Source organism: Glycine max, chromosome 17 (genome assembly GCF_000004515.6).
Source record: "Glycine max cultivar Williams 82 chromosome 17, Glycine_max_v4.0, whole genome shotgun sequence".
In the NCBI taxonomy this organism is placed as follows: Eukaryota; Viridiplantae; Streptophyta; class Magnoliopsida; order Fabales; family Fabaceae; genus Glycine; species Glycine max.
In genome coordinates, this window is record NC_038253.2 from 32,250,727 (window position 1) to 32,268,886 (window position 18,160).

The following is an 18,160-nucleotide window of genomic DNA, read 5'->3' on the forward strand; positions in this document are numbered from 1 at the left end:
AGTGTTAGATTTTAAAGTTGCTGATGTTTGCCTACAGGTCATTGCTCATAACTTAGTTGCGCTTTGCTTTCTATTTTCACTTGACTGCAGTTGAACAAATCTATACTCACATCACAGGTGAGTAGCATATTTAATTTTGATTTTGAAACGTGATTTCTTTTGATCATTTTATTTCTTTTCTGTGTTTGGGTCCTTGTGGAAAGTGAATTTGATTTAATGTAGTCAGAGGAAGTGCAACCTTTTGACAAGAAAAAGAAAAAAATGAGAACCTCAAGAGAGAAAATGTTTAGAAATATTACCATAGTGGGAAAGAAGCTCTTGGGAAATTAAAAAGGTTCATTGGACATATGGCCAAAATAAGGGTTTTTGAAATATTATAATGCTAAAACTTTCTTTCTAAACCTAGTGAGCAATGTAGGCATAGAACTCCCAATCCCATAAAGTTCCACTTCTCAAAACAATTTCCATTGTCCCGACCCTATAGTACTAAGGGGGAACTATAAACAGAAGTTCAAGTGCTCTGCTTTTTCTTTCTAATAATGCAACAGAGGTTATGCATTATGTTCATTAAGTGATCAATTATAATGTGCATGCAGGGTGATTTTATCTTTGTATTTGGTTTGGGTGGTGGGCAGCATAATAATTTTCCAAATTATCTAAAGTTTAGTTTGTATTAAAGTATTAAAGAACTTTCTGAAGTTTTTACTTGTTTTTGTTTATAGGTTGCTTCCTATGAGTTTACCACCTTAACTTGCATCCCAGGTGTGATCACATATCGTGGAGCTAAAATCCAGGTATCTCCACATAAACATATTATATGTTGATAAATTTATCACCTTACTGTGCAAAAGATATTCTGCTTGTGGGTTGATAATCTTGGGATGCCTAAAGCTGAATTTAGTTGTACCTTTTTCTGATAATAGTTGAGAGAAGATTAAATGATATGTGAATGTTGCCTCTCTATATTAGTAGCCTCTGACTATAAGTTGCATGTGTGCTCGGGTCTAAGGAACATTGGCATAGGTGAATAATTGAAAATGGAAAAGCAACAAAGAGTTGCATTGGTGTGACTGAAAAAATAAGCAAGGTGCAGTGACCGCACCGCCTACTCGAACACACACTCAGTCATTATTAATTTATAGAAGAAAGTTGTCTTTTACCAAATAGAATGTTAGTTGCAGTTTGTTGCCAAGTATTTCACTGCTATATTCTTCTTATAAGTTATAACTTGTTTTCATTAATTTTTATAACACTTTATAAAATACATTAAATAAAACATAAATACGTTCAATGTCTTAAAAACATATAAAACATTTAATACTTTTCTTTCAGTAAGAGAATATTAAATAATATTGTAAAAAAAATATAGTTATTCTTTTACCTTTATCCTGTATAAATTTTTTTAGCATGCTCATGCAGCTTTAAATCTACTAAAATTTCCAGACTCATCCATGTTTCTAATTGCTAATTTGAATAAACAAACCTTTGAAATAACCATTCATAGTATGGATCATCGATGTTAGTATCCCAGTTGTCAATTTTATAAAGGTTACATGTGACCGAGAAAGTAAAGAGATCCTTATCAAGCATTTTGGCATATGTATGCCCATTGACAGTAGAAACTTCTTTTTTTAAAAAAAAAACTGACAGTAAGAACTTAGTCCTATACCTTATCACAAATTATTTGTTAGGGCAATCTCTTGTTATACCATAGATCAAACATAGAAGTGAAAAGAATAAAACGAAAATTTAGGCACGGGAATTACCAATCAACTAATAGGTTCATTGAATAAAAGTACAACAAAAAAATCTGATGTAAACCAGTTTGTCATGTGATGTGGTAGTTACCACTTGCCTGCTTCAATGTAAAACAACAAATTGACAAAGACTTCAAGAAGGATCAGCCAAATGTTTCATTCAAACTAGTACATGCCATTATACACACAACCAACAACAATATACAAAATAAATAGTTTTTTTTTAGATGGAGCGGGGGTACAAAAAAGAAGTTCACACAAAAACTAGAATCTAAACATGATCAGTAGCTCAGAGGATGTGTTGCCATAACAACCTTGGACCAAAGGGGTCCTTGGCCAATTGTAATTCAATCAAGTAATCATGTAAATTGCCTAGCAGATGTTGTAGGCTCTTTTCTCTTGGCACTTTTCTTCATCATGTCAGCCCAACTAGCCAAGACATTAGACACTTCAAACTTACCAACAAAATTCATCTTTCGAGCTAACTCCTCAAGAATGACAGCATTCCCAGTCTTAGAAATATCAGAAGCAAACTTGTTATAATCAAGCTTCAAAGCTTTCATTCCCTTCTCTAACATTTCCTCTAAATATTTACATGCCTCACCAGACCTGTCCTGTCTTATAAGCCCACCAATGTATACAATGTAGGAATTATCATCAGGACAGCACCCCTTCGGATGCATCTCATCCCAAATCTCATGACCCATTTCATAATTTTTTGTCACAAAATAGGATTTCATTATCATGTTGTAAGTGTGAATTGTTGGTTTGATGCCACTTTGAATCATCTTCTTGTATATTCTCACTGCATCATCTGGCATATGTTGGCTAGTCATCAGTTTTATCAAAGCGTTGTAGGTCCTTCCATCAGGTGGACAACCTCTTTCCCTCATTTCCTTCAGTAGACTATATACCATATCCATTTTCTTCTGCCTCCCAAACCCAGTGATCAAACACGTGTAAAGTGCAGCATCAGGTTGACACCCACGATCTACCATTACATCAAAATATTCTATAGCTTCTCCCATCAACTTTTGTTTGCAGAAATCCTGTATCATAATTGTATAACTCCTAACATTGGGTGAAGGACCTTTGGCCTTCATGATTTCAAACAACTTGATGGCATCAGACTTCTTCTTACACTTCAACAATCCTTCAAGCATAACATTATGTGCAACAATATCAGGGTTAAATCCCCTATCAATCATCTCATTCCACACCCTCCCTGCTTCCAGCAAGTTTTTTAACCTGCACCAACCACTAAGAAGTATGGTGTAAGTTTGCAAACTAGGTGTAAATCTATCTTTCAGCTTCTCGAAAACAGCTTGTGCTTCTTTACCAAGCTTTGCGGTGCTGAGACTATCAAGCAAGAAATTAATCACATCAACACCCACCTTAAACCCATATTTCTTCATCAGATCAAAGATCCCAACTTCCTTTTTCCTTTGCTTTGCTTCAGCAAAGGCTTTGATAGCAATGGAGAAAGTCTCCATTGTCAAAAGGCCCTTCTCACCCATTTCCTCAAGCTTTGCCACCATGGTCTCAAACTGTCTAGTCCTCCCAAGAACACACATCATGAAGTTATAAGTCCTAGAATCATGAGCAAATCCAGGCCTCTTCCCAGCCTAACAAAAGAACCGAAAGGCCGGCTTCCTAGCATGCTTGAACCTTTGCAGCACATCCACAACTAAATCATGGGACAACCGAACCCCACATTCATCAAGAACAACCTCCATGTTCCTATCTAACGCAAACAATTCATCAATCACCTTGCATACCCTCTCAACCTCAACAGGATCTGCACATGATTCACCACTAACACCTCTACCATCATAACCCTTATCACCATCACCATCATCACCATCATAAGGTATTAAAAGGTAGGCTTCTATTAAAAAAAAAGGTAGGCTTCTATTCAAATTTAGATCATTGTTGCCCTTCGGAAATAGTGATCATTTTTTATTTTGTGTCTAAATTTTAAACCCATTTTTTTATTAATTCAAAACATCAAACTTGTCCTATTAGATTTTTTTTTTATATTCAAGGGGACTGTCATACCCTAATTTCGTCCGGGGACCTTTGCTTGGTGACATGCGACCTTTCTTTGGTCCTTGTGAGGTGCTTGGCACCCATCGTTAGGCAATTTGTGAAATTCCAGGACATGCCGGAAAACCAAAAAAATATTGATGCACAATCCGTAAGTTTCCGTGACACACCGGAAATCAAATGGAAGCATCGTTGCATAATTAAGTGAGGTTCCGTAACATTCCGTTAGTCAAAAAGGGGATGATTATGTAATCCGCAAGGTTCCGTAACATTACGGAAAGAAAACAAGTATCGTTACGAAATTCGTAAGTTTCCGTAACTTTACGAAAAAAGAATCACCAAAAAAAAGCAGAGGGGGTGTACTTAGTAAAAATGGGGGTGCAAATAGCACCCAGGCCCACTTGGGCCCTCCAGAATATTCCTCTAGAAGGCTGTTGCTTCTGGAGGAAGCAACCTGGCTCGCCTGGGCGAGCTGGGCGGCAACCACCTCCCCTATTTTGCTATAAATAGGGGAGGAAGTGAAGAAGAAAAGGGTTCAGCCCCTTAGGCACTTCTCTCTCTTTTGAATTTGCATGGAAAAATTGTTTCCGTGAAGAAAATCTAAGCCGAGGCGCTTCCGAATCGTTTCCGTAACGTTTTCCGTGAAGAATTTCGCAAAGGTTTCGACCATTCTTCGACGTTCTTCATTCGTTCTTCATCGTTCTTCGATCTTCAACGGGTAAGTACCTTGAACCAAGCTTTTCGATTCATTCTATGTACCCGTAGTGGTCCACATTGTGTTTCGTGCATTTTTATTCTCGTTTTGTTTACTTTTTATACCCCCTCTTGACGTGCTTAAGCCATTTTACTTAAGTCATTCCTCGCTTAACTTAAAAATAAAATAAATTTCCACCGAACGTTTGAATTGTATTATCCGTTAACTTCGGTTAAAATGAATTCCGACCGTTCGGTCGTGCCGTAACCACGTTGGAAATAAAAAAAAAGGTAAAAAATAATATAATAATAAAAAAAACATCTTTCAGTAAAATAAAGCGGAAAATCAATCGGACGTTTTCTCTTTGGGATTTCTCATTCTTAATCGAATTGATTAATAACTAAAGCGAAACTAAGGTTAAAATCAACTCGCCTAGTCAAGCTCGTCCATAAAAAAATAGGCTTTTGAAGTTTGTCATTTCATTTTCTCACTAAGTAAAATGGATCATTTTTAAGGTCCAACGCCTTAAAATGATCACCTCTTAAAGTAAAAAAGAATCACTTGATAAAGAAAGAACTACGTAGGTCTAATTTTCTCATCCCAAATTGAGGAATACGTAGGAGCAAAGGGAAACACCCTTGTTGACCACAAAAAGAGAAAAAATATAAAAAGGATATAAAGGATATAAGGACATAAAAGGGAACGTAAAAATCAAAGTCATGTTTGCACATTCGATTAAAGGCTGCCGTCCCTTGTGACGGACGTGTGGGGTGCTAATACCTTCCCCGCGCGTAAATACAACTCCCGAACCTTTCACTTAAAAGTTCGTAGATCGCGTCTTTTCCGGTTTTTCCGACGTTTTCCTCAAATAAACGTTGGTGGCGACTCCGCGCGTATTCCTTTCGTGGAACACGCATCCCGCGAGTCACGCGTCGCCCTCCCGCCGAAGGGTAGGTTGCGACAGTTGGCGACTCCACTGGGGACTGTTTTTAGAGAGTTAGGCCATTTAATTTTGTGCAATGTTTTACCGTGACTTACCCCTTTGTTGGTTTCCTTTCATTATGTTCTTATGTATATAAACTCTTTGTTGCTTTTAGTGCATTTTAAAATGTATGCATGAAGTAAATATTTATTCATTTGATGCACACAAACACCAACACTATTTGCACACACTGTGAGTGAAAAATGGCCCTATACCCGGGTTCATGGGAGCATAAGGAGTGGAGGTGAATCTGTGATCATGCTAGGTCTCCGACTTGCTTGATTACAGTGAACCCTCATCTAGAGCTTTTCTCTTTGAAAACCTATTGTTGCTAGTAGTCCCTACTGCTACAATATGTTCTTCGAAGGGGATGATACCTCTAGAAACCATCAAGAGAGATATAACTACCTTGGGAATTATTGCTAAAAGCCTAGTTAGTTCTCTCCCTTATAGGTCCCTTAAATAGGGGCACGGAGCAAACACGCTGCGTGCCATTTTTCACACTGCCATGCATGAGTATCATATATCCTTTTGCTTATGTTCGGTAAATATTGTCATACTGTGTACATTCCCGCATTGTGTCTTTTGCATAGGCATTGCATATGGGTTCTGTCTTGATCCCTACTATAAACAAACCAACGGAGGGTCCGTGTCGCCTTCTTAAAAACGTGCGTTGGAGCATTTTGCTACCCCTGGACGTCGTATCTAAGAAGGGGACAAATTCCCCGGACCCCCGCATTCCTAGATTGCATCTGTGTCATATGCATTCCATCATGCATTCATCCATCCCACCCATGAGATATCGGAGTTTTGATTTGCACCAGCTTTTGTCTCACTTTAGTAAGCATGGGAACAAATCAAACCGGCAAGAGGTTCTACCAAGTCAAGGTCAAAAGCCTAGATACCACCAGCATCAAGGAATTAGGGCGGTTGATGGAACCTCTCCAAATGCAAACCTTCCGCAAGACTTACGGAAAGATCTTAGAGTTGACCATAGCAGAGGTGTCCATAGAAGCCATTGTATCACTTACCCAATACTACGACCGGCCTTTGAGGTGCTTCACATTCGGAGACTTCCAATTAGTACCAACCATTGAAGAATTTGAGGAAATTCTAGGATGTCCTCTCGGGGGAAGAAAACCATATCTTTCCTCTGGGTATCTCCCCTCTTTGAGCAGAATTGCAACTGTGGTCAAGGATTCAGCAAGAGGTATGGACCGCATAAAACAGACTCGGAACGGCATAGCGGGCCTACCACAGAGGTACCTAGAAGACAAGGCGAGGGGTATGGCCAATCAAGGAGACTGGGTCCCGTTTATGGATGTGTTAGCTTTGCTAATTTTTGGGGTCGTCCTCTTTCCAAACGTGGATGGTTTGGTGGACCTAGCAGCAATCGACGCTTTCCTTGCCTACCACCATAGCAAGGAAAGTCCGGTGGTAGCTGTCTTGGCAGATCTATTTGACACATTTGACCGAAGGTGCGAAAAGAGTAGCGCACAGATCATCTGTTGCTTACCCGCCCTCTGTGTTTGGTTGGTTTCGCACTTGTTCCAACAAGACAAGACATCCATGTCCGCTCCTGAGCCATCGCTCGTGTACTGAAAAGAGGAGAATAGATTGGGACCAGCTCTTGGCCGGGATAGGAGGTAGAACAATCAGTTGGTTCCCCCGATGGAAGGAAGGAAAAGAAGGAGTCCTTTTCTCATGTGGAAGATACCCAAACGTTCCGCTGGTAGGAACGAGGGGTTGTATTAACTACAATCCCGCGCTCGCTATAAGACAACTAGGGTACCCCATGAGGGGAGCACCGACGGAAGAAAGCATGTCTCCTTTCCTTGTGAGGGATTTCGGCGCACAAAATTCCAAGACTATACAAAGAATCCATAAGGCATGGGAAACCCCGTTAAGGAAAGATCAAGAGCTTAGAGGCATTCGTAATGGCATAATTGGTGGGTACCACGAATGGCTGAAAGTTCATATACGAGGTTTAGATTGGCTCGCCAAGTTAAAAGTCGTCAGCGAAGAGAGTTTTGAAGCACCGGAAGAGGAAGAAGAAGTCCAAGCTCTCAAAAGCGAGTTAGGAAAGGCAAAACTTGCCAAGGAGAAGTTCAAGTTGGCCGCTACACACGTTCGGAAGGAGTGTGCCGGGTTACGGGAAGAGAATGCAATTACCGCAAGAGCCCTTGAACAAGAGACCAAGAGGGCTCGCAAGGAAGAGTATGGCCGGAACAAATTTCGCGGAGCTCTATGGGGTAGCAATAGTGAACTCAAGTTGCGAAGGGAAGAAAGAGACCAGTCGCGAGCACATAGCATGGTTCTGAAAGAGGAGTTAATTGCTTGTTCGAGGTCCAAAAGAAGCTTGTCTCAGCGTTTATGCGAGACGGAGACCAACATGCTAGCTATCATCGCTAAGTACCAAGAAGAGTTGGGTCTAGCCATGGCCCACGAGCATAGAATCGCGGACGAGTATGCTCAAGTGTACGCGGAAAAAAGGCTAGAGGAAGGGTGATCGACTCTTTACACCAAGAGGCAACCATGTGGATGGACCGGTTTGCTCTTACCTTGAACGGGAGTCAAGAACTTCCCCGCTTATTAGCCAAGGCCAAGGCGATGGCAAACACCTACTCCACCCCCGAAGAGATTCATGGGCTTCTCGGCTATTGTCAGCATATGATAGACTTAATGGCCCACATAATTAGAAATCGTTAGGAAACTTGTATGGTCTCTCAGACCTTGACTAGATATGACTTCCTTTTTGAAATAAAATGAGTTGGTCCCATGTTTCTACTCCAAAAAGCTTGTGCAAATCAAATCACTCCTACATTTCATCTCTAGCATGCATTTTCTTTCTTTACCCACTCCTCACGTTTGGTTTTTTAGGGAAAAACACCATAACTAAACGCGCCGCAAGGTATCCCTATCGCACCAGATCCAAATCTAGAACGATGGGTGATCAAGAGGAGACGCAGGAACAGATGAAAGCCGACATGTCGGTTCTGAAAGAACAAATGGCCTCCATGATGGAGGCCATGTTAAGTATGAAGCAGCTCATAGAGAAGAACGCGGCCACCGCCGCCGCTGTCAGTTCGGCTGCCGAAGCAGACCCGACTCTCTTGGCAACTACGCACCATCCTCCCTCAAACATAGTAGGACGGGGAAGGGACACACTGGGGCACGATGGCAGCCCTCACCTGGGATACAACCGAGCGGCTTACCCTTATGGATTGCCGCCCAACTATTCACCACCCGTTTTGCAAGAAGATGCGGGCCACATTGCTTCTCCCGTCCATGAAAGAGAACCTCCTCAACAGCCCGACGAAGTCCACAAAGACCCTCAAGATTATGCTCGAAGGGATGTCGAGTTCTATCCCCCGATCCCCGAAGGGCCGGCACCAGGCACGTTGCCTCAACCCAACATCGCAGCACCACCAATAGTTTCGTCCACGGAAGGGCCACCCCCAGCAACTGAAGAAAGGAGGAAGCTCGATCTCCTTGAGGAAAGATTGAGGGCCGTGGAAGGATTTGGGGACTATCCGTTCGCAGACATGACGGATCTTTGCTTAGTACCCGATGTTGTTATTCCCCCGAAGTTCAAAGTGCCGGACTTCGACAAGTATAAAGGGACGACTTGTCCCAAAAACCATCTCAAGATGTACTGCCGTAAGATGGGCGCCCACTCTAAAGATGAAAAGCTATTAATACACTTCTTTCAGGATAGCTTGGCCGGAGCTGCGGTAGTGTGGTACACTAATTTGGAAGCTTCCCGTATCCGTACTTGGAAGGATCTGATTACCACCTTCCTAAGCCAGTATCAGTACAATTCTGATATGGCTCCTGACCGTACTCAACTGCAGAATATGTTCAAGAAAGAGGGTGAAACCTTTAAAGAATATGCGCAGCGATGGAGGGATTTGGCGGCACAAGTAGCTCATCCCATGGTTGAGAGAGAGATGATCACCATGATGGTAGACACTCTGCCAGTGTTCTACTATGAGAAGCTAGTAGGTTACATGCCGTCCAGCTTTGCGGATCTAGTGTTTGTCGGGGAAAGAATCGAGGTAGGATTGAAAAGAGGAAAGTTTGATTACGTTTCCTCCACAAATGCGAATGCCAAAAGAATCGGGGCAACGGGGGCAAAAAAGAAGGAGGGAGATGCCCATGCCGTCTCTTCAACACCCGCGTGGGTCAAACCCCAGCAAACACCTCATGGTACCCATCAGTACGCACAACATCACCCAAGTTTCTCGGCTCATACTGGGAACGCCTCTAGTTCAACACCCGTGCAGCCTAAGGCACCCACCCAGAGGGAAGCTCCCCAAGTCCCAACTCCGAACACGACTCGACCGGCCGGTAATTCCAACACGACAAGGAACTTCCCTCCGAGGCCATTTCCGGAATTCACCCCACTCCCAATGACATACGAAGATCTTCTGTCATCCCTCATCGCCAATCATTTGGCCGTGGTAACTCCCGGAAGGGTCCTCGAACCCCCTTTCCCGAAGTGGTATGACCCTAACGCAACTTGCAAGTACCATGGGGGTGTCCCGGGGCATTCCGTCGAAAAATGCTTGGCCCTTAAATACAAGGTCCAACATTTAATGGATGCCGGATGGCTGACTTTCCAAGAGGATCGGCCCAATGTGAGAACCAACCCGCTCGCCAATCATGGAGGGGGAGCGGTTAATGCAGTTGAGTCCGATAGGCCGCACAGGTCTAAACCTTTAAGGGATGTGGCAACCCCTAGGAGGTTTATCTTTGAGGCCCTACAAAAAGGAGGTGTGATTCCCCATAGTGGGTGTAAGGAGGATTCCTGTCTGCTACACTCCGGCGAGATGCATGACATGGAGACGTGTTTGGGAGTAGAGGAATTGTTACAACGGATGATAGATCAAGGTCGACTGAAAGTCGGCATTGAAGGAAAAGAAGAGCAGCATATATGCATGCAATCTACGGAGGGGAGTGGTGTTGCGAAGCCCAAACCCTTGGTGATATACTTCACTAAAAGCGCAGCTTCGCAAAAACTTGGACACCCCTTAGTAGCCAAACCTGTTCCTTTCCCGTACCAAAATAGCCACGCGGTCCCGTGGAGATATGCACCTCCGAGGGAGAAGGAAGAAGAAGTCACTGACGTCAGCTCGCTGTCAGCTAAAGTAACAAATATCACGGGACTGAGTGGTGTGACCCGTAGTGGTCGTGTGTTCGCACCTCCGGACCTACCAGTCCAACCCGCGGACGTCAAGGGAAAAGGAAAAGTGGTGGAAGAACAAGATGGCGAAGCACCCCACGCTTCGAATAAAGATATTCCGGCAAAGGGCCCCCCGGAGAAAAAGGATGGTAAAAAGGAGGTGTCGCTAGAGGAAGCCAGCGAATTCCTTCGGATAATTCAGCAGAGCGAATTCAAGGTTATCGAACAGCTCAACAGAACCCCGACCAGGGTCTCGCTGTTGGAGTTACTTATGAGCTCCGAGCCTCATCGGGCTCTGCTAGTAAAAGTTCTGAACGAGGCTCATGTGGCCCAAGATATCTCGGTAGAAGGTTTCGAAGGGCTGGTCAACAATATCACTGCCAACAATTATCTTGCCTTCGCCGAAGAAGAAATCCCTGCCGAGGGGAGAGGGCATAATAAGGCTTTACACGTATCAGTCAAGTGTATGGACCATATCGTAGCCAAGGTGCTCATCGATAATGGTTCCAATTTAAACGTGATGCCTAAGAGCACGTTGGAGAAGTTACCATTCAATGCTTCCCACTTAAAACCGAGTTCAATGGTGGTTCGTGCCTTCGACGGCACTCGCCGAGAGGTTAGGGGAGAGATCGATCTCCCAGTACAAATAGGCCCCCACACCTGTCAAGTCACCTTCCAAATAATGGATATTAACCCCCCTTACAGCTGCCTGTTGGGGCGCCCGTGGATCCACTCAGTGGGAGTTGTGCCTTCTACACTCCACCAAAAGCTGAAATTCGTAGTGGAGGGGCACTTGGTCATCGTGTCAGGTGAGGAAGACATCTTGGTAAGCTGCCCATCCTCCATGCCTTATGTGGAAGCCGCAGAAGAATCGTTAGAAACTGCTTTCCAGTCTTTTGAGGTGGTCAGCATTTCCTCCGTGGACTCCCTCTTTGGGCAGCCTTATCTGTCCGATGCAGCGGAAATGATGGCCCGAGTTATGTTGGGGAACGGTTATGAACCCGGGATGGGTTTAGGCAAAGACAACGGTGGCATAACTAGCCTGATAAATACTCAAGGAAACCGTGGGAAGTATGGTTTAGGCTATAAGCCCACTCAGGCGGACATGAAAAGAAGCATCGCGGGAAGGAAGAACAGTGGTCAAAGCTCGCGTTGGAGACAAGAAAGTGAAGAAAGCCCGCCCTGCCACATAAGTAGAAGCTTTATAAGCGCGGGTCTGGGAGACAAAGGTCAAGTGTTCGCGATATGTGAAGATGATGTTCCGAGTACTTTGGATTTGGTACGACCATGCCCTCCTGATTTCCAGCTGGGAAATTGGCGAGTGGAGGAACGCCCCGGCATTTACGCAACGAGCATAATGTAAACCTTTACGGTTTTAAAAGCTCTATAGTTGGGCCTAGGCTTTAGAGTTTTTTCTTTTGTTAAGGCTTTGTGTCTTTTGTTTTTGAATTTATAATACAAGGATCTTTCTTCATCTGTTCCTGGTCTCTACCCATTCTCATTCATTTGCATGTTTACTTCTTTTTCTGAAACGACAGATCCGATGACGAGTCCCCCGAAGGTACTAATACCTGGGACCCGCCTATCGACTTCGAGCAAGAAATGAATCAAACGGAAGATGAAGGAAATGAGGATGTAGGACTCCCCCCAGAACTAGAAAGAATGATCGCCCATGAGGACCAAGAAACAGGGCCTCATCAAGAAGAAACAGAGCTAGTAGACTTAGGAATTGGCAGTGGAAAGAGGGAAGTAAAGATAGGTACAGGTATTACCGCACCTATCCGCGAAGAATTAATAATCCTGCTAAAAGATTACCAAGACATCTTTGCTTGGTCATACCAAGATATGCCCGGTTTGAGTTCTGACATTGTACAGCACCGATTACCTCTAAATCCCGAGTGTTCCCCGGTAAAACAGAAACTGAGAAGGATGAAGCCCGAAACCTCCTTGAAAATAAAAGAAGAAGTGAAGAAGCAATTTGACGCTGGATTTCTGGCCGTCGCTCGGTATCCAGAATGGGTGGCCAACATCATACCATGTCCTTTGGACTCAAGAATGCCGGGGCAACTTATCAACGGGCCATGGTAGCTTTGTTCCATGATATGATGCATCAAGAGATCGAGGTCTACGTGGACGACATAATTGCTAAATCTAAATCCGAGGAAGAACACCTTGTCAACCTGCGGAAGTTGTTCGAAAGGCTTAAGAAATATCAATTGAGGTTGAACCCCGCTAAGTGTACCTTTGGGGTCAAATCAGGGAAATTGCTTGGTTTCATTGTAAGCCAGAAAGGGATAGAAGTAGACCCCGAAAAAGTGAAGGCCATCCTTGAGATGCCAGAACCCCGTACAGAGAGGCAAGTCCGAGGTTTCCTGGGGCGCTTGAATTATATTGCCAGATTCATATCGCAACTCACCGCCATTTGTGAGCCGTTGTTCAAGCTCTTGCGCAAAAACCAAACTGATCGCTGGAATGAGGATTGCCAAGAGGCTTTTGGAAGGATCAAAAAGTGCCTAATGAATCCTCCCGTGCTTATGCCACCAGTACCTGGAAGGCCTCTCATTTTGTACATGACAATCTTGGACGAGTCAATGGGGTGTATGCTGGGGCAACATGACGAATCCGGGAAGAAAGAGCGCGCTGTTTACTACCTGAGTAAGAAGTTCATGACCTGTGAAATGAATTACTCCTTGCTCGAAAGAACGTGTTGTGCTTTAGTATGGGCATCCCATCGCCTAAGGCAGTACATGCTGAGCCATACTACCTTGTTGATATCCAAAATGGACCCGGTTAAGTACATCTTTGAAAAGCTAGCTCTCACGGGACGAATCGCCTGGTGGCAAGTCCTGCTATCTGAGTTTGATATAGTCTACGTCACCCAAAAGGCGATAAAAGGAAGCGCTTTAGCATATTATTTGGCTCAACAGCCTCTTAACGACTACCAGCCCATGCATCCTGAATTCCCGGATGAGGACATCATGGCCTTGTTCGAGGAAAAATTGGACGAAGATCGGGACAAATGGACTGTATGGTTTGACGGAGCGTCAAACATTCTAGGTCATGGCGTTGGGGCAGTGTTGGTCTCTCCGGACAATCAATGTGTACCTTTCACAGCCAGGCTAGGATTCGACTGCACCAACAACATGGCCGAATATGAAGCATGTGCCCTAGCCGTCCAGGCAGCAATTGACTCCAATGTCAAACTACTCAAGGTGTACGGCGACTCAGCGTTGGTAATCCATCAGCTGAGAGGGGAATGGGAGACTAGAGATCCCAAGCTGATACCCTACAAAGCCTATATCAAGGAATTGGCTAAAACCTTCGATGAGATCTCCTTCCATCATGTTCCCCGCGAGGAAAATCAAATGGCGGATGCACTTGCTACGTTGGCGTCTATGTTCCAGCTAACACCGCACGGGGATCTACCCTACATTGAATTTTGGTGTCGTGGCAAACCCGCGCATTGTTGCCAAGTGGAAGAGGAACGGGACGGGAAGCCTTGGTATTTCGACATCAAGCGATATGTCGTTGTCGTAAGCAAAGAATACCCGCCAGAAATTGCCGACAACGATAAAAGGACATTGAGAAGGTTGGCAGCCGGTTTCTTCATGAGCGGAAGCATACTGTATAAAAGAAATCACGACATGACACTCCTGCAGTGTGTGGATTCCAAGGAGGCAAATCACATGATCGAGGAAGTCCATGAAGGCTCGTTTGGAACGCACGCCAACGGGCATGCTATGGCCAGGAAGATCCTAAGAGCAGGTTATTACTGGCTTACCATGGAAAGTGATTGTTGTGTCCATGTGAGGAAATGCCACAAATGTCAAGCATTCTCAGATAATGTCAATGCCCCACCACACCCTCTGAATGTCATGTCCGCCCCTTGGCCTTTCTCCATGTGGGGAATAGATGTCATCGGGGCCATCGAGCCCAAGGCCTCGAATGGTCATCGCTTCATCCTCGTAGCGATAGATTATTTCACCAAGTGGGTCGAGGCGGCTTCATATACCAATGTCACGAGGAATGTGGTGATCAGGTTCATTAAGAAAGAGATCATCTGCCGATATGGTTTGCCAAGGAAGATTATCACGGACAACGGCACCAACCTGAATAACAAGATGATGGGGGAAATGTGCGAGGAGTTTAAAATCCAGCATCACAATTCCACACCCTACCGACCAAAGATGAATGGAGCCGTGGAAGCGGCCAATAAGAATATCAAAAAGATTATCCAAAAGATGACCGTGTCATACAAGGATTGGCACGAAATGCTCCCATTCGCGTTACACGGTTACCGGACTTCAGTGCGAACGTCAACTGGGGCAACGCCGTTCTCATTGGTATATGGGATGGAGGCTGTGTTACCGTTTGAGGTAGAAGTCCCGTCATTAAGGATCTTGGCAGAATCCGGATTAAAGGAATCAGAGTAGGCTCAAACGCGCTATGACCAGCTCAACCTCATTGAGGGTAAGCGCTTAACGGCCATGAGTCATGGGCGTTATACCAGCAAAGAATGAAGAGTGCATTCGACAAAGTACGCTTACGCAAGTTCCATGAGGGAGACCTTGTGCTAAAGAAAATGTCCCATGCTGTCAAGGACCATCGAGGGAAATGGGCCCCGAACTACGAAGGGCCTTTTGTGTGAAGAAGGGCTTTTTCCGGAGGAGCCCTGGTGCTTACCAACATGGATGGCGAAGAGCTACCTTCACCCGTGAACTCTGATGTCGTCAAACAATATTATGCTTAGAAGCTGGGGCAATTAAGGATGTCGCTACATGTTCTTTATCTTTATGCGTTTTCTGGATTTCCCCAAGGGATTTCCTGTCTGTTGTATCTCTCGTTACAATCTTTCAAAGAAATGAACGTGGATTCGAGGCTTTTAGTCCTCACGTTAGTTTCAACCTTGCGTTAATCTGTGATCACCTGAGCCCTTCCGCTCAGTTCATGGGATCCCCAAGCGCTTAATTAGAATTGAACCTGAACCAACTTTCCCTAAATTTGCTGCGTTTGAAAACATTCATGCATATTGTTGTGGTAAAACAGGGGCAAGATCATCTTGGGCTACCTTCTGGGGTAGAGACAAAACATGAACGGCAGAAACCAATCAAGGTAGGTAATGACGCGGTCAAGATTGGCCATACCTGGTTGTTTATTACTTGCAGGTACTTAAGGACGGACGCAAGTGGGGATGGGGTCACGACCGACCGATCGTTGCCCCTTCTCTGCGAAACAAGCAGAGAATGTCGCTGCAAGGCAGCCCCGTATCCTTTGTATTTTGCAGCTTTCTTTTACTAATTGTTTGTTTTTAAAAAGTAAAAATAAGTATCAACACCTAATTCTAACCTAAGTAAGTTCAAGTTAGGCAAGATGCTAATCCATGAGAAGGGAGGGGACATGGTTATGTTCCCCTCAAAAAAAAAAAAAATATGCAGGTTAGCTCGCCTGGGCGGCCACCCCTGCACCAAATTATATGACGAAAGGGGGACGTTTTTGCATTCAAAAACTTCTTTTCCCCCTTTCAAAAGCCATACCCACGGGATTGACGAGTTTGCAGCCCTAGGGCATCCTTTTTCGCATTTTTGATTCCGTTTTGCGCTTTTGTTCATCACCAACAAGTAAGTGTTCCATCCCTAAGCTTTCTAGCTTTTCATTGGTGTATTTTGATCTCCTTTTGGTGCTCTAAATTGTGGGAGTGTGCTCAAATATATGGGGCAATTTTGGTTTGTTTTCTTGCTTGATTAGGTTGAATTAGGGGTGTGTATGGGATGGCCATAGGCCTATAATGCATTTTGAACAATGGGACATGCCACATTGTCCCCGTTCTTTTGCTATTGACGCCTAAACGCGCGCCCACCAAGTGTTCGGTGAAATGCCTCAATGGCATTAGCGCGTGACTTTTGTAAGGAAACAACCCATGGGCATTTTGGTTTGTACATATTTTCTATTTTTGGAATATGTATTCATTCCTGAAAAAGGCTAGAGTAATTGCCCCGCATATATCCTAGGCTAGGAACTAAAATTTTTATGCAAAAAGAACACAAGAGGAGGTGCATATTGGGTAAAGTTACCCTTTTTGGCCAGCAATCAGCTATGGGCCACTACAATATTTTCCCTACGCCTAGATGTTTAGGAATTTTGCTCGTTTAGAATAGGTAGCAAAATACCTTTGGCAATTTACACTTTGGGTATGATAGCAAAATACTTGGATGTATGTACATATAATTTTTGGTAGTCAAAATGTCTCACAAAAAAATATATATAAATATGTTGCATGTTATGTAAAGGAAATACATTACAAAAAAAAATATACCTTTTAATTTGAATACAATTTTAGTCAGCAAAGGAAAATATACTTGAATTTGCATGCGACTTTAGGTAGCAAAAACTTGAAAAGAGCATGAAATGTAGCACCTTATTGTGTAGATAGTCAAGATTCATCATGAAGTTTGTGTATGTATAGGCATTAGAAATACCAAGATGTGCACATGTGCAATTTTTGGTACCCCAAAATGCTTTGAATATGCATGTATGTAAATTTAGCCAAGGAGATGTGTGTGATGTAAGTAACAAATACACCTTGGAAGTACATGTAAATAATCTAGATAACGAAGCTGCCTTGATTGTATATGTGTGCATTTTTTCTTAGTTAATAGAATGTCTTGTGCAAGTGAACGTTCGTAAGGAAATATGCGCATAAGCTTGCTCTAAATTTACATTGATGTTTGTATTTATGGGGGAGGTTGTATGCCATTTTTGTTTTAAGAGTAGTGTCCCGCTGGTAAAACTAACTTTCCAAATGTTTGCCTTCGCAGGAAATGGCCCCGAGGAAGCTTGCCTCAAAGAGGTCCAGGAAGGACAAGGCAGCCGAAGAACTAGTTCCGCTCCGGAGTATGACAGTCACCGCTTTAGGAGCGCTGTACACCAGCAGCGCTTCGAGGCCATCAAGGGATGGTCGTTTCTCCGGGAGCGACGCGTCCAGCTCAGGGACGACGAGTATACTGATTTCCAGGAGGAAATAGGGCGCCGGCGGTGGGCATCACTGGTTACTCCCATGGCCAAGTTTGATCCAGAAATAGTCCTTGAGTTTTATGCCAATGCTTGGCCAACAGAGAGGGCGTGCGTGACATGAGATCCTGGGTAAGGGGTCAGTGGATCCGTTTGATGCCGGCGCTATCGGCCAACTCCTAGGATATCCGTTGGTGTTGGAAGAAGGCCAGGAATGCGAGTATGGCCAGAGGAGGAACCGGTCTGATGGATTCGATGAGGAGGCCATCGCCCAGCTGCTATGTATACCGGGGCAGGATTTTGCCCGGACTGCTGCAGGGAGGCGAGTGCGAATCATGCGCACTAACATGACCACTCTGACCCAGATATGGATGACGTTGCTCCTCAGCAACATCCTGCCCATCGATCATAATTCTGACCTCCCCTGCGAAGTGTTAGCTGGTGTACGCCATCCTGACACGGATGAGCATCCATGTGGCTCAGTTGAT

General features: G+C 44.2%; 1 protein-coding gene across 1 annotated transcript; it reads right to left on the reverse strand.

Annotated features, from left to right (window-relative positions):
- Positions 1-2,116: 2,116 nt before the first annotated feature.
- LOC100780195 (pentatricopeptide repeat-containing protein At5g14820, mitochondrial) lies at positions 2,117-3,744 on the reverse strand. The gene is given in 2 exon segments (XM_026126379.2): positions 2,117-3,645; positions 3,741-3,744. Coding segments are annotated over 2 exon segments (1,533 nt in total).
- Between the last annotated feature and the right edge of the window lie 14,416 nt (positions 3,745-18,160).